The sequence below is a fragment of the Tilletiopsis washingtonensis genome (assembly GCF_003144115.1).
Source record: "Tilletiopsis washingtonensis strain MCA 4186 unplaced genomic scaffold FA09scaffold_27, whole genome shotgun sequence".
Classification (NCBI taxonomy): Eukaryota; Fungi; Basidiomycota; class Exobasidiomycetes; order Entylomatales; genus Tilletiopsis; species Tilletiopsis washingtonensis.
This window is the reverse complement of record NW_020312024.1, coordinates 119,698-134,434: the sequence shown is the minus strand read 5'-3', so window position 1 is coordinate 134,434 and position 14,737 is coordinate 119,698. Positions and strand designations below refer to the sequence as shown.

The 14,737-nt window shown below is 66.5% G+C and overlaps 7 protein-coding genes across 7 annotated transcripts; 5 read left to right on the top strand and 2 right to left on the bottom strand.

Annotated features, from left to right (window-relative positions):
• The first annotated feature begins 129 nt into the window (after positions 1 to 129).
• FA09DRAFT_313144 (MBOAT-domain-containing protein) lies at positions 130 to 2,962 on the top strand. The gene is made up of 10 exons (XM_025740719.1): positions 130 to 485; positions 638 to 794; positions 883 to 1,182; positions 1,238 to 1,897; positions 1,958 to 2,117; positions 2,177 to 2,238; positions 2,294 to 2,369; positions 2,421 to 2,587; positions 2,676 to 2,792; positions 2,871 to 2,962. Exons 1-10 carry the CDS (start codon positions 257 to 259, stop codon positions 2,884 to 2,886), a joined length of 1,944 nt encoding a protein of 647 aa, XP_025595038.1. The 5' UTR covers positions 130 to 256; the 3' UTR covers positions 2,887 to 2,962.
• A 303-nt stretch (positions 2,963 to 3,265) lies between these two features.
• On the top strand, positions 3,266 to 5,884 carry FA09DRAFT_313141 (amidase signature enzyme). Its single transcript, XM_025740718.1, has 9 exons — positions 3,266 to 3,534; positions 3,621 to 3,694; positions 3,767 to 3,983; positions 4,071 to 4,661; positions 4,730 to 4,763; positions 4,830 to 5,032; positions 5,136 to 5,284; positions 5,384 to 5,477; positions 5,585 to 5,884. The coding sequence occupies exons 1-9, from the start codon at positions 3,324 to 3,326 to the stop codon at positions 5,710 to 5,712; spliced, it is 1,701 nt and encodes a 566-aa protein (XP_025595037.1). The 5' UTR covers positions 3,266 to 3,323; the 3' UTR covers positions 5,713 to 5,884.
• Positions 5,885 to 6,177: 293 nt separating this feature from the next.
• Positions 6,178 to 8,166, top strand: FA09DRAFT_332667 (putative proliferating cell nuclear antigen). Its single transcript, XM_025743556.1, has 7 exons — positions 6,178 to 6,329; positions 6,434 to 6,452; positions 6,525 to 6,577; positions 6,635 to 6,848; positions 7,235 to 7,713; positions 7,780 to 7,839; positions 7,934 to 8,166. Exons 1-7 carry the CDS (start codon positions 6,297 to 6,299, stop codon positions 7,943 to 7,945), a joined length of 870 nt encoding a protein of 289 aa, XP_025595036.1. The 5' UTR covers positions 6,178 to 6,296; the 3' UTR covers positions 7,946 to 8,166.
• On the bottom strand, positions 8,039 to 8,955 carry FA09DRAFT_332666 (hypothetical protein). The gene is made up of 3 exons (XM_025743555.1): positions 8,624 to 8,955; positions 8,338 to 8,404; positions 8,039 to 8,240 (listed from the first exon to the last, which is right to left on the bottom strand). The coding sequence occupies exons 1-3, from the start codon at positions 8,934 to 8,936 to the stop codon at positions 8,210 to 8,212; spliced, it is 411 nt and encodes a 136-aa protein (XP_025595035.1). The 5' UTR covers positions 8,937 to 8,955; the 3' UTR covers positions 8,039 to 8,209.
• A 761-nt stretch (positions 8,956 to 9,716) lies between these two features.
• Positions 9,717 to 10,935, bottom strand: FA09DRAFT_341732 (hypothetical protein; the record flags this gene model as incomplete). The annotated part of the gene is made up of 5 exons (XM_025744488.1): positions 9,717 to 9,954; positions 10,099 to 10,160; positions 10,246 to 10,285; positions 10,609 to 10,743; positions 10,814 to 10,935. The coding sequence occupies 5 exons, from the start codon at positions 10,933 to 10,935 to the stop codon at positions 9,717 to 9,719; spliced, it is 597 nt and encodes a 198-aa protein (XP_025595034.1).
• An 870-nt stretch (positions 10,936 to 11,805) lies between these two features.
• On the top strand, positions 11,806 to 12,473 carry FA09DRAFT_167168 (hypothetical protein). The gene has a single exon (XM_025739271.1). The coding sequence runs from the start codon at positions 11,903 to 11,905 to the stop codon at positions 12,245 to 12,247; it is 345 nt and encodes a 114-aa protein (XP_025595033.1). The 5' UTR covers positions 11,806 to 11,902; the 3' UTR covers positions 12,248 to 12,473.
• A 527-nt stretch (positions 12,474 to 13,000) lies between these two features.
• FA09DRAFT_332664 (hypothetical protein) lies at positions 13,001 to 14,737 on the top strand. The gene is made up of 3 exons (XM_025743554.1): positions 13,001 to 13,103; positions 13,178 to 13,915; positions 13,990 to 14,737. Exons 2-3 carry the CDS (start codon positions 13,486 to 13,488, stop codon positions 14,721 to 14,723), a joined length of 1,164 nt encoding a protein of 387 aa, XP_025595032.1. The 5' UTR covers positions 13,001 to 13,103; positions 13,178 to 13,485; the 3' UTR covers positions 14,724 to 14,737.

Below are 14,737 nucleotides of genomic sequence, written 5' to 3'. Positions count from 1 at the left end.
CGGCGCGTTCTCTCCACCTCGCGGCGTGTGCGCGGCGCCTCCTGAGCGTCGAGCGAGCCGCCGGCTGCGGTGCGCGCCGCCCGAGCCGTCTGCAAGATGCGCACGGCGCGTGCACATCGCTCCGCTCCACCTTCACCCACGCAGCTCCGACCGCGACACATCTCTGACCTCTCATTCGCGAGCACGCCTCCCTGTTACAACTCTCTCGCGTCCCTCTCGTTCCGCATCGCCTCCATCTCCCTCACGCGTGCGCAGCATGGCTCCATCGGCTGCCGCCGCCACCGGCGGCACCGCGCGGCCCACCGTGTCGCGCGTGTCGACGGGCAGTGGCAGTGGCTCGGACGACGAGGTCGTGGCCAGCACGACGGTGACGACCACCATTCTGAGCTCGGCGGATGCGGCGCAGCGCGAGCTCGGAGAGTATACGGCCAAGGCGGGCGGCGAGAAGACGACGACGACGACGGTGACGCACGTCGGCACCAAAGGTGCGTTGCGCGCAGCAGCAGCGAGGTACGGAGAGCACTGCGGTGCCAGCGCAGACACGGCTCGTCGCACTGTCTTGCGGCGGCCGCGCTGCACCGCGCCCCAGGCCAGACTCGGCTAGGCGTCCAGCGCCGCTGACCTCCCTTTCCACCAGGCCTCTCGCACGAAGTGGGCAAGGGCGGCCTCGTCACGCTGCGGCCGTCGCAGTCGAGCCGGGCAAAGCGCAGCGGCCGCAAGATCCGCGCCCTCGTCAGCTTTGTGCCGCGCGAGAGCGCCTTTGATCGCTTCCATCCGCACAGCTCCACCGACCCGTGAGTCGGGCCTGCTGCAAGCCGGGAGAGCATACTCGGGCTTGACCGAGGTGCGAGCAGCAAGTGCTGACGTGCCGCCGCTGCGCAGCTTCCGTGGCTTCTACGTGCTCTTCTGGATCGCCCTCTTCATTCTCATGCTCAACACGTCCTACACATCGTGGGCGTCAACGGGGCAGGTGATCAGCATGACGTTTGCCACGCTCTTCAGCCGCGATGCCTGGGTGCTGCTGCTCTCCGACGCCACGCTGTGCGCCAGCACGTTCATCTGCGTGCCCTTTGCCCTCGTGCTCAAGCGCGGCTGGGTCAGCTACTGGCCGACGCTCATCTGGGCACAGCATGCGTGGCAGGCGGCGCTGCTCTTCTCGGTGATCCGCTGGACGCAGTACCGGTGAGTGTCGCTGACCTGCCTGCGACAGTCGTTGGCTGAGCACGCTCCGTCACAGCGACTGGCCCTGGGTGCAGTCGGGCTTCCTCACGCTGCACACGCTGAGCATGATGATGAAGATTCACTCCTACATGGCGGTCAACGGCGCCATGGCGGACAACTACCACCGCATGCGGCGCCTGGAAGTGCAGCTCGAGGAGCGCGTGGCCGAAATCTCAGACGACAAGGACGCCAAGCTCGGCGCCGGGCAGCTCGTCAGTGACAGTGCATGGGCCGCGGCGGTGCGCAAGGCCCTCGAGGCGGAACAGGGCGAGGCGGTGGAGCACAGCAAGGACTGGTCGCGCCGCGACGTGCAGCGTGGCTCGAACCAGCTGCGCCATCGCACCAACACGGCGCATCGACGAGCGGCGGTGCTGACGGACAAGGAGAAGCCGGCGGCGACGACGGAGGCCTCTGCAGCAGGCAAGGAGGCCAAGGCTGGCCATCACGATGGCGAAACGACGGTGCGCGACCCTCATCCGCTCGCCTCGCATCCCGACAGCGTCGTGGCGCAGCTGGCGCGCTCCATTGAAGAGCTGCGCGAGGAGCTTCTCAGTGCCGGGCCCAACGAGAAGGGCGAGCATGTCAGCTGGCCACAGAATGTCACGTACGCCAACTTCTTCGACTATCTCTGCTGCCCCACGCTCGTCTACGAGCTGACGTACCCTCGCGTCAAAAAGTGAGTGTTTCTGCATGGCCCTGCCCGATGCGCAGCGCATGGCTGATCACCACGCCCTAGCATTCGCCCCTCGTACCTCCTGGAAAAGGCACTCGCGGGCGTCGGCACCTTCTGCGTCATCTACGTCATCACCGAGCACTGGATCATGCCGCACCAGCCCGGCCCCGACACGCCGATCATCCAGACGTTCCTGCAGCTCGCCGTGCCCATGATGGTCAATGTGGGTTATGCGCTCGCCTTCCAGCTCCCCGCATGCGCTGATCCTCGTGTGCCGGGCAGTATCTCCTCATCTTCTTCGTCATGTTCGAATGCGCGCTGGCCTTTGCTGGCGAGGCCACGCGGTAAGGCCGCGCACAGAGACTGCAGATGCTGCCAGCGCTGACGCCCGCCCCACAGCTTTGCCGACCGCGAGTTCTACCTCGACTGGTGGAACTCGCGCTCGATGGACGAGTTCAGCCGCAAGTGGAACAAGGTGCGTCTCCTTGCCTCTCCCTCTCTCGCCTCCCGCTCACGTCCGCGCCAGCCTGTGCACTCCTTCCTGCTGCGCCACGTCTATGCCCACAGCATCACAGCCGGCGCGTCCAAGAAGGTGGCCATGCTCTACACGTTCCTACTCTCGTCGCTGCTGCACGAGCTCGTCATGGCCATTGTCAGCGGCAAGATCCGCGGCTATCTCTTTGCGCTGCAGATGTGAGTCTGCTGCTTGACGAGCGGCTTGGTGAGGCCCAACTGCAGCAGCGGCGCTGACGCCCCCTGATGCTTGCCCCACCGCGTGCAGGGCGCAGATCCCGCTGATTGCCATCAGCCAGATCCCGTGGGTGAAGCGCAACCCGACGGTGGGCAACATGAGCTTCTGGGTGGGCCTCTTCATCGGCTTCCCCATGCTCAACATCGGGTGCGTCGCGCAGTTGCGTCATGGGCCATGGCTGGCAGCGAGGCTGACCCCCCCTTCTGCCCCTCTTGCCGCACGCAGCTACATTCTCTTCTGATGCCCAGACGTCTGCTTCGCCGGGGATGTGTGCCGCTCTTGCCTGCCTCACTTAATGCCATGTGCCTTGCGTCGGATTGCTGTCCGAGGCGCGCCTTGCCTTGCAGTGCCCTGCTGCCGCCGGCTTGGAAGTCGAGTCGGTGCGGAAGCGGAGCGGGCCCGTGCGCGCGCGCGTTCGGATGCAAGGTGCCGGCGGCCGGCACTCGGGGCAGAAGTGCACCCGCTGCCCCGCATGGCCCTCGCTTCCACGCTCCATGCTCCTTGGCGCCTCACCCTCACACCCGGCCCTCTGCGCCCAGCATGTGGCCCTTCAGCACGGCGCCGCATCTCGTCGCCACCAGAGAGCACGTCGCGCAGCGCGACCGTCTGCTGCAGAAGAACACGCTCGCCAGCAGCGGCGACAAGGATGCCGAGATCCTCGCCGCCGACATCGCCGCCATGGTCGCGGGCGTGCAGAACGGCAAGTGGACGGCCACCGAGCTGCTCGAGGCCTTCATCCGCTCGACGCGCAGAGCGCAGCGGCGCACCAACTGCGTCACCGAGGTGGCCTTCGACTCGGCGCTGCAGCGTGCCGCCGAGCTCGACGCTGAGTTCGAACAGACGGGCAAGCTCAGCGGAGCGCTGCACGGCGTGCCGTTCAGCCTCAAGGGTGAGGTGGTACGCGCGGGCGGCGACGACGCCGTCTGCTCTGCCCCATGCGCGCTCTGTGTACTGATGCACGACACACACACACAGACTGCTACCACCTCGAAGGCACGCATCTGACCATCGGCTTCTCCTCGTGGCTCAAGAACGGGCGCAGCACCGAGGTGCGTGTTCACGCCTCCTCACCCTCCTCGCGCCTCTGCGCACCATGCTGACGTCTTTGGCAACCAACCCAGTCCGCTGCCATCGTCCGTCTGGCAGAGGCGCACGGCGCCGTCTGCTTCGTGCAGACCAACGTGCCGCAGACGATGATTGCCATCGATTCGCGCAACCCGCTCTTCGGACAGACTGGCAACCCGTGGCAGCCGCAGCACGTGGCGGGCGGCAGCAGTGGAGGCGAAGCTGCTCTGCTTGCCGCTGATGGCTCGGCCTTTGGCATTGGCTCCGACATTGGTGTGTGCCGCTCCCGCGCCTCTCTTGCGCCAGTGGGCATTCCCCCCATCACACGCCGTGCTGATGCTACCACGGCTGCACTCACAGGCGGCTCGCTGCGCATCCCGGCGCACTTCTGCGGCATCTACTCGCTCAAGCCCAGCTCCGGTCGCTACCCAAACGCAGGCAATGCAAAGTACAACGAAGGCTTCCATTCGATCCACGTCGTCACGGGGCCCATGACGCGCAGTCTCGCCGACCTCGAGCTGCTGCACCGGCTCAACATGGAGACGCTGCACCCGACGGAGGAGAGCGCTACGCTCAGCCTGCGTGAGACGCAGCTGCAGTACGGCGCCGAGAGCCTCGTGCCGGCGCCGCTAAGGCCGCTCTGGCTCGACGCGCTCGGCGCCGCAGAGAAGCGCGGCCGGCCGCTGCGCTTCGGCTACTTCCTCACCGACGGCCTCAGCCGCACGTCGCCGGCGTGCATCCGTGCCGTCTTGGCCGCCAAGACGGCGCTGGAACGCAAGCACGGCAAGCACGTCGAGTTTGTAGAGCTGCAGGCGAGCGAGGTCAGGGGAGCTCATGCCATGCGCCTCTTCCTGAGCATCGTGGGGTGCGATCGCTTCCACTCGTCGCGCAAACACATTGCGCCGGACGCGGTGGATCCGGCGATGAAGCTGGCCTTCTTGCTGCCTTCGTGTGAGTGTTGTCGCCTCGAGTACTTTGGCCAATCCGGCACCGAACTCACTGCCGCCATTCTCTCGCAGTGCCCTCGCTCATCCGCAAGCTCTTTGTCTTCATGTAAGATGCGCGCCCCCTCCTCGCGCTCTCACTTGCCCAACTGACGGTCTTCGCCCCCCCACCAAGCGTGCGCTACATCATCCGTGATCGCGCCTTTGCGTACGTCGTGGAGCGCGCCTTCAAGAAGACGGCGGGCGGCCTGATTGATGCGCAGGCCGAGAACGACGACTTTGTCGAGCACTGGAACGTGCACGTGTGGCAGCGCCATCGACTCGACGGCATCGTCTGTCCCGTCTTTGCCTTGCCGGCGCCGCTGCACCATGGCACTGGTGCGTCTTGGGCTTTGCCCGGGCGCGATGGCTTACTGTGCGCGCGCCCTGCTGCCGCCTATGCTGACACCACCCCCTCCTTCCTTGATTCGCGTGAACACAGATGAGATCAGTGGAGCAGTGGCACCGACGGCCCTCTTCAACCTGCTCGACAATCCCGCCGTGACGCTGCCGGTGCTGCGCGTCGACGCGCAGCTCGACGCCGCCTCGAACAGCAAGCCATCGCCGTACTGGCAGCAGGCCAACTTCAAGGTGAGCCCCCCCCCACATGCGCGCGTCTGCTGCTGTAGTGGGCGCGAGTACACACAGGTGTGCACATGTTTGCTGACCAGGCGTGTGGCGCGACAACAGGATACCTCCAAGCTGCTGGCGTACCGCATGTACGGGTCTGGCTCGCCCATCTATTCTGCGACACGCATGGCCGGCCTGCCCGTTGGTGTGCAGGGTGAGTTTGGCCTTGCGCTCTGCCCCCACGCCTATCTTTCTTGCCCCAACAGTCGGCGGTCTGGGCATGGCTCATTCCTCCCTCGACCCCCTTTCCCCCCTTGGCAGTGGTGACGCAGCGCTACGAGGAGGAAAAGGCGCTCGGTCTGGCGCGCCTGCTGGACGAGGCGCTGGGCGAGCGCGGCTTTGGGCCCGGTGCCTTCTCGCGAGCGCAGCAGGCGAAGCTGCAGGCTTGAGCGCGCGCGAGACGAGGCGCAACGCCCCGTGTGGGCACTGTGGACGCCAGTGCAACGTGCTGCCTTGTATGCGCAGCAATGGATAGCGACGCTTGACTGTGTGGCGTGGGCATGAAGGGATGCAAAGCCGCCTGGAGGCGCTGAGGCGACGTCGATTCTCATTCTATTGCACGCAAGCCGCGAGCGCGCGGCCTAGCCGAGGCCGCGCCGGTGCGCGGCGGCCCCCGACGTTGACGCGTCGCGCGCCGCGCGGCGTGGCCGACGCGTTGAGTGCTTCGCGCGTGGTGTGTGTGCTTCGCAGCTGCGGGCCTCTGCCTCTGCGGGCCTCTGCCTCTGCTGCCGTGCCTCTGCTGTGCTGCTGTGCCGCCTGCTGTGCTGCCCCGTGCCTCGCTCCAGCAGGCTGCGTCTGTTTGTGCGCAGCGCGCGCGCCGCTCTCTGTGCCTTGCTTGCTTCTGCTCCTCATCAGCTCTTCCCCCCATCGCAACACTCCCCTCGACTGCCCGCTGCGTCCGCCTTCCCACTCCACCTCGCACACCTTGCCACCGCGCTTCCCATTCCCCCAGTAACACACACGCGACTCCATCATGCTCGAAGCTCGCATGGCCCAGGCGTCGACGGTGCGTGTGCCTGCTTGCCACGCGCGCGTGCGCGTGTGTGGCGCGGGCCCCTGGCCAGGCATGCGCTGACTCTCTCCTGCCTCACCTGCTGCTGGCGCGTGCAGCTCAAGAAGGTGCTCGACGGTGAGCTCGCGTGGCTGTGGGCGTACGCCCCAGGCTCGGCACGCGTCGCTGACCCTTGCTGCTCGTCTGCAGCCGTCAAGGACCTGATCACCGACGCCAACTTTGACTGCAACGAGGATGGCATCGTGCGTGTGCCCCTCTTCCCCCTTTGCCCCCTTCTCTACTAAACCTCTCTCTTCCAGCGCATGCAAGCCATGGACAACTCGCACGTCGCCCTCTCCTCCATCGAGCTGCGCCGCGAGGGCTTCGAGCCGTACCGCTGCGACCGGCCGATGAGCATCGGCATCAGCCTCGCCGCCCTCACCAAGATTGTGCGCAGCGCCGACAACAACGACACGCTCACCATGCGCAAGGCCGACGACGGAGACAGTCTGGGCTTGATGTTTGAGAGCACCAGTGAGTACTCGCGCGAGGAAGGGCCAAGTGGCGCAAGGACGGCGGCGAGGCGGCCGTGGCGCGATGCAAGGATGGGCTCGCATGAGGGAGCGCCAGAAGGGCAGGAGCGCGATGTGGAGCATGTCGCTGCTCACTGATGGGACATGCCACGACGCTCTTTCCGGCTTTCTTTGGAGCGCGTGAAGAGCTGTGGCTCTGTGCGGCGGTGCCTGCGCAGTTGCGCCTCTCGTTCTGGACGCCAAGGAAGCGTGCAGTGCTCGTGCGATGCTGTACTGCGCTGCACACTTGCGCACAGCGCCGCCGAGGGCCAGAGACATGCGTTGCGCGCCACGTCTTGCCAGGGCATGCCGTTGACGCCGCACTGCCCCCCACTTTCTCTTCTGCAGAGTCGGACCGCGTCGCCGAGTACGACATGAAGCTGATGGACATTGATTCGGAGCATCTCGGCATTCCGGACACGTCGTACGACGCCGTCGTCAAGATGTCGTCGTCGGAGTATGCGCGCATCTGTCGCGATCTCTCCGTCGTGGGTGAGAGCGTCAAGATCGACGTCTCGAAGGACGGCGTGGGCTTCTCTTCGGAGGGCGAAGTGGGCGCTGCGAAGCTCACGCTCAAGCAGGGAGCAGGCAGTGCGGTGCATGCCAACGACGACGACGAGGAGGAGGAGGACGAGGAGTCGAAGCCAAAGGGCAAGAAGCGAAAGGCGGGCGCGGCGAGTGGCGCAGAGGAGAGTGTGCCCGTCGAGATTCAGCTGCAGCAGAGCGTCAGCTTGACGTTCAGCCTCAAGTACCTCTCGCTCTTTGCCAAGGCGGCGCCGCTCTGCAAGGGTGTCGCGCTGCACATGAGCAATGAAGTGCCGCTGCTGGTAGGTGCTCTTCCCCGGCGACGCTCAGCAGAGCACACGCTGACGCGTGACTCTTGCTGCGCACAGTGCGAGTTCGCCTTCGAGGATGGACACGTGCGCTTCTATCTCGCGCCCAAGCTGTCCGAGGTGAGTTCCCCTCACTCCCGTCTCTTCCCTCTCCCTCTTCCATTCTCCTCTCTACTCTCCCGCGTTGAATTGCTTGCTGATCCCTGTTGTACAGGACGACGAGTGAAGCCGCTTTCGCGTCTCTTTCCTCCCCCTCCTCACCCAGCCAGCCATCATCTTTCACACATGTACTACCTCTCGTTCTCGCGCCGCTTCGCTCTCGGTCACAAGCATCTTTCTTCCACCGCGACGCGAAACCGAGAGAAAGACGAAGGGACTACGAGGCGAAACGGAGAAGAGCCAGAGGGAGAGGCGAAGAGGGAGAGACTGGGCATTCGGATTGCTGCACGGAAAGTAGCGCGATGACGGGGGGGGGTGAAGAGGACGTGCATCAGGGAGCGGGAGCATCGACGCCGCGCACGCTGTGAATCCGCGCGAGAAGCCGTCGGCGGTGTCAGTTCTGGTTCGCTCTCGAAGCGGGGAACCGAGAAGGGGGTGGGACGATGACGACGAACTCACACAGCCGCACCCTGCTGCACCTCCTTGTCGTTGCCCGTCAGCTTGCCGGCCGTGTACTTTGCGTAGCCTGCATTGCGAGAGCGTCAGCGAACGAGCGAGTGAGCGGGCTTTGCGAGAGCGAGCGCGAGGTGAGCGCGAGGCGAGGCGAGGCAAGAGCTCCACTCAGACAGTAGCAAGTCTTTGCCTCCTCTTGCAATGGCACACCCGCCCCCTTACAGCTGCGGCCTTCGCCACCCTCTCTCTCCCAAAGGAAACGGGCGCAGGGCCCGTCGCAGGAAACACGCACCGCGAACCTGGTCCTTGAACGAAACGCCGTCGGCCGGCGGCGGCCCGCTGAGCGGCGCCTCCTTTGCCGTGGCGGGCACGTGCGGGTCCGCTGCCGCTGCCGCTGCGTCGACGCCCGGCACGCCCGCTGCCGCCGCTGCCGGGCCCGTCGTGGCGCCTGTGGTGGGCGCCAGAGCCGGCGCACCAGCACTGCCAGTGGACGCAGCGGCGGAGGCGAGCGGCGCAGCGGGCGGCGCCAGGCCGGGCTGCGCCTCGCTGGGCGGTGCGGGCGCGCCGGGTGCGAGGCCGGCGGTGGTGGGAGCGGTGGATGCCATTTCTCTCTCTTGCTTTCTTCTGACACGCGGAGAGAGGTGGGTGGGTGGGTGGTGGGTGGAGAGAGAGAGAGATGTCGCACACATGCGCCCAAGCGGGGCGGGGGCGCGCCGCTGCCGTGCGGCGTGAGGGGAGCTCGAGGCGCGAGAGCGCAACCCCGGATGACGTCATGCGCGTCCGCGCAAGCCAAACACCCCTCGAGCTCGCTGCCTCTCGCTTCCATGTTCCGCCCCTACGCCTCTCAGACGCTTGCTTCTGCTCACCCTTTCGCAGCTGCAATCAGAGTCGGGCGCAGCCAGACTCGGTACTGGCTGCCTTTGTGCGTGCAGCCTCTCGGGCTTCCAAAGCCACACCTGTCTGCGCCATTTGTGCCGTCTCGCAAGTTGCCACTCCCCGCTCGAACCCGCTTCCGTCTCCGCAGGGCGCAAATCAAGAGCTGCACAGCTTCGCGCACCACGCTTGGCAGCGGGCTCCAGCAAAGGCGTAAGAAGGCGGTCCATTGAACAAGGATCATGTAAAGCGAGTCGTTGTGCGGGGGGGAGAGCGGGCATCAGTGGATGTATGCAAGAAGATGAAGGAGGAGAGTGCGGTCGGGACAGCTGTGTGTGTGTGAGAGGGAGAGGGGAGCGCATGAGGAGCCGCCGTTGTGAGGCAGCAATCGAGTGAGGAGCGAAAAGTCGAGATGCAGGGGTGATGCAAAGCCGAGTCGAGCCAGAGGGAGACAGAGAGGCAGTGGGTCCACGATGCACCGCGCACCCTCGCTTTCGCCTTGGGCAAGGTGCTTAGGCGAGGTAGAGGACGGCACCAACAACGGCGGCGCCGGCGCTGAGCGCCAGCGGGCCGAGTGCGGGCGCGGCACCCATGGCGCCCGAGGGGCGCGTCGTGGTGGTGGCGGCGGCGGCGGCCGAGCCCGAGCTGCTCGACGCGCGGCTCGACGACGAGGCACCCGAGGCGGCGGCCGTGCTGCTGCCGCCCGAAGAGGAGGCAGCGGCGCCGGAGAAGTTGGCGGGCGCGTTGCAGCTGCAGGTTCCCGGAGGAGGAGGCAGGGCGGGCGTGAGCAAGAGCAAGAGCAAGAGCAAGAGCAAGAGCAAGAGCAAGAGCAAGAGCAAGAGCAAAGCATAAGGGAGGAGAGGAAAGGGGGCAAGGCAAGGCAACCAAACGCACGTGTTGTCGCCCGTGATGGTCATGGCGGAGCTGTAGTTGGTCTGGCCCGTCGAGTCGGCGATCTGGTAGGAGGGAAAGCACGAAAAGCGGGTCAGCGAACGCCCCAAGTGCGAAGGAAGAGGGCAAGGCGCCGGCGCCAACACTCACGGAGAAGGTCACCTTGGTGCCCGGGGCAAGCGCGACGGTCCTGTTGTGCGCGCGAAGCAAAAGGAGGCAAAGTCAGTGTCGTAGCTCCTCGCAAGCGCAGGAGCGCCAGTAGGGGGCAGCAGAGCAGGCGCGGAGCAGAGCAGGACTAGCGCATGCCCTCTTGTGCTGCTGGAAACGTAACAGAGGACCGCGCAATGTTGGCGACCACTTGCTTGCTTCCCATCTCTCGATGCTGTCGCTCCACTACTCCCTCGCTTGGCCCCCTCCTCCTTCCCAACTTGCGTTGCCCGCCACATGCCACCGTTTCCCCTCCTCTACCATCGCTGCCTGCCTGCCTGCATGCCGCCCGAGAGATCAACGTACCAAGCATAGCTGCCCGAGCTGGCGGCATTCTCCTGCGTCGTGACGGCCATGTTCATGCTTGCGTCGGTGGTGCTCACCACGCCCTCGCCCTCGCCGATGATGGCGCGGATGTAGACGGTGCCGGTGGTGCCGCTCCTGGCAAGCACAAGACCTCATCTCATCAGCAAAGGAGAGGGGGAGAGAGAGAGAGAGGGGGCACACGCACCAGCGAAGCGCAGCAGGCTGGCACACGATGCCCGTCGACGGCACCTCGAGACGCAGCGACGACTGCGCAAAGGCGGCGGGCGCCAGCGCGGCGAGGAAGAGGGCGAGGCGCGAGAAGTGCATGGTTGGCAAAGGAAGGTGAGGTGGAGGGAGTTGTGAGAGAAAGTGGAGAAGTGAGGTGGTGGTGGAGAAGCAGAAAGCGAGGCGGCAGGCTGAGGCACTTTCAGGCGGTGCAGGCGCAGGCGGGGCGCGCCGCTCTCTGCGTGCGCCAGCAGAAGAACACCGGCGCCAGCGGCTGCAGAGCATCAGGGGCCACGCGAAGGAGCGGCAGCGGGCAGCGGCACGCGGCGTGTGTTGCGCTCAGCGTGCAGCCGCGTGCAGCGCCAGCGCCAGGTGCAGCCGCCTCAACGCTCCTGCCTCGCCTTGCCTCTCGTCAAGCATGAGCGGCCGAGCGCCGAGCAGCGAGGCAGCGCAGAGGCAGCATCGGCGGCGGCGCTCGGCAGGCCGCCGAGAGCGCAAACTTCGGCGCTGGCAGCTCCTGCAGCTGCGGCAGGCGGGCGCTCCTCTCCTGCAGCACAGCCGCAACCGCGCCGCCGCACCAAACATGCAGCGCATCGAGATGGCGCTTGGGCGCTGCTGCTGGCGCTGCACCCGCGCTGCATCTGCCGGCGTGCCGAGGGCGCGCGTCGTGTGTTTGTGCGCATCTCTCGGGGCGCCGGCACCCCGCCGCGAGGGTCCAAGGCGAGCGCAGAAGCCATCGCTCGGCACCGCCCCGCCGCACACCGCTGACGGCTGGCGCGAGCATGCGACGCAGCGCACGCAGCGGCACAGGGCGACGCAAGCATCAAGAGGGCACACGTCACGCGACTGCCTCGACTCGACTCTTCGCTGAGCATGCCGCCGATGCCGACGCCCCACGCATATCCAAGGATGTAGAGCAAGGGTCGCGCACAACAAGCGTGGCACAGCGGCCAGCACTAGAGTGCGGCGCATGCTTGGCTCTTGACACCACCGCCGCCCGGTGCAAGAAGCGCAAAGCACCGTGCGGTGCACGATCTCGCGTCCGCCGGCCGCAGCACGCAGCGAGATCATGAGCCTTTGCATTTCGGCGTGCAGTCTCGGCGTCTTGACCCAACGGGCGACGACCACAGGAGCACTCGGACTTGGATCTCATGGCCTCCGGCCGCAGAAGCCGCCCCCTCGAAGTTCCAACGCCAGCCTCGACTGCTGCTGTAGTTTCAAAGGTGGCAGCTCCGACTTTGCAGGATGGCAGCACGGGCAGAGCGGGGGCCACGGCCGCACCTTCGTGTTCAGCAGGGTAGTGAGAGTGTTGCAGCAGCCGCTTAGACGACAGCGTGCAATGTACAGCGGGGGGAAGCAGGCAGAGAGCTTGGCAGCATCAGCGTCAGCATCAGCATCAGCGGCATGGGCATGAGACGCCTCCGCGCACGCAGGTGAGGCAGGAGCAGAAGGACTCGTCGAGGAGGCCGTGCCATGGCGCAGACGTAGCGTGCCTGCTTGTTCCAGACTCGACTGCACCCAGCACCCAGCAGCATGCAGCACCTGCAGCACCGAGCGCAGCTGAGCAAGAGGGAGGGCCGCTTGTGCGGTGCATGTGCCGAAGCATGAGAGGCGCGACGCGCAGGCAAAGAAGAAGGCGGCAGCCTCGCCTCGCCGCGCGCCGTGCGCCAGGGGCCGGGCCGTGCATTTCGCCTCAGCCACACGCGGCGTGCGGCTTTGACGCCCGGCGCGTTCTCGGTGCGAGGCGGCGCCGTGCTATCAACGTCGTGCTGCTCTCCTCACTCTGCCGTCACCACCCTCCACCACCACCACAACCCTCTCCGCAGCAGGCTCGATGTCGCGCTTCCTCCCGTCTCGCCGGCGCGCCTCGCACGGCGCCTCGGCGCACGAGGCCCTCGAGCTGGAGCAAAAGGCGTCGCTGCTGCCTTCGCACGCCGGGCATGCGCGTGCCTCGTCGGCGGGCGGCGGCGGCAGCGCAGGCGTGCAAGCGGCAGCACGCTCGCCCCTGCGCTTCGCCCTCGGCCGCGCATGTGCGCTGCGCCGCCGCACCCTGCTGCTGGCCATGGCCGGCGTGGCCGTGCTGCTCTGGCTGGCGGCGGCGGCGCGAAGCCAGGCTGGTGCGTGTTGGCGGGCGCGAGGAAGAAGTGCGGGACACGCGCGCGCAATGTGCTGACTGGCCCTCGTGCTTCTGCCAGGGCCGCCGTGGAGGGACGCGGCCGCGGGCTTTGGCTTCTGGCCGGGCCGCGACGAGTGGCTGGGCCCTAGCACATGTGAGTGTGCTTCCTCGAGCTTCGGTCTGCTCGTACCGCACATTGCCCTGACCGTGCCATGGGGGGTGGGGCAGCACGTCGCTGGTCTCCGCCCAGCTCTCCTCTCCTCTCCGCCGCCTCTTCGCCCTGCACGCTCGACGTCTCGCAGTACCGCGCGCGCTACAATCTCAGCGCCGACGCCGCGTGGGCGCGGCAGTTTGTGCGCCGCCAGAGCAGCGGCACCTATCGCGGTGCCATTTCGCGCGGCTCGGCAGAGACGCCAGAGTCGACCCTCGTCTCGCTCGACGTGCCGCTGCTGCCCAATCCCGCGCCACTGGTGCCTGCAGCGGCAGAGCACCTCATCGGCGCGTGCTCCGGCCTCGAAGGAGCTTTGTCGCTGCCGATGCAGACGCAGGTGGAGCGCCCGGGCCCCATGCACATTCTCTTTGGCGCCGCCACGACGCGTGCGCGCGTGCTCGAGGCGATTCCCGATTGGTTGTGGCTCGTCAACGCGCCTGGCGCCCGGCTGCTCATTCTCGTCGAAGAGGCAGACGAACGCAACTCCTCCACCATTGCCCTCGCCTCTCTCAACGCCGCGCTGAGCGACGCAGGCATCAACGGCATCGTCGAGGCCTCGCCGCTCGACTTTGAGCGGCGCTACATGAGTCTCGTGGCGGCGTTCCGCAGACATCGCCGCAGAGAGGAGTGGTTTGCGACGATTGACGACGACACGGCCTTCATTCGCGGCCTGGAGCCCATCTGGAACATGCTGCGCAAGTACGATGCACGCAAGAACTGGCTCGTCGGCACTTTCTCCGAGGCACAGGCGCACTGTGAGTCGGGCATGTGCTTAGTATGGCGTGCGTGCGATGCGGCGGGGGCTGACGAGCCTTACGTGCCCGGGCAGACGGGCCAATCGGACGCATCGCCTTTGGCGGAGGCGGCATTTTCCTCTCGAAAGGCCTCGTTGAGAACATGACCAAGCCTCGCTCCGACGGCTCCTCGCCGCACTCCGACTGCGACGCCGAGCACAACTGGGGCGGCGGCGACCTGCGCATTTCGCACTGCGCCTACGACAAGCTGCGCGTCGAGGTGAGCGTCGAGACTTCGCTGCACCAGATGGACCTGCTGGGCTCGTCGCACGGCGTCCTCGAGAGCGGCCAGGAAGTCAGTTCCTTCCATCACTACAAGTCCTGGAATCACTTTGACCCCACACGCATGATGCGCGCCGGCGCCATCTGTCACGGCATCTGCGTGCTGCAGCGCTTCGACGCACCTTCGCACTACTGGACAGGGCAAGACGTGGCGCAGCTCGCCACGCACAACATCTCCCTCACCAGCCCGCGCACCGTGCTCGCCTACGGCGTCTCGCTCACGCACTACCCCACGCTGCCCGACCTCGCGGCGCTGGAAAAGACGTGGAACGACGCATGGGACCACGGCGTGTTCCGCCCGACGTTCAACTTTGGCCCGCTGCGCGCGCCGCAGGGCGAGGGCTCGGGACGCTTCACGTGGCAGCTCGAGGGACAGCATGTGTCGCAGCAGCAGCAGAGCGGCAGCAAGTGGCTGCATCAGTTGTATGTGCGCCGCGTCGAGGGGCAACAGGACTCCGTCGTGGAATATGTCTGGCTGGAGAAATGATGCGCCCCCCCCCC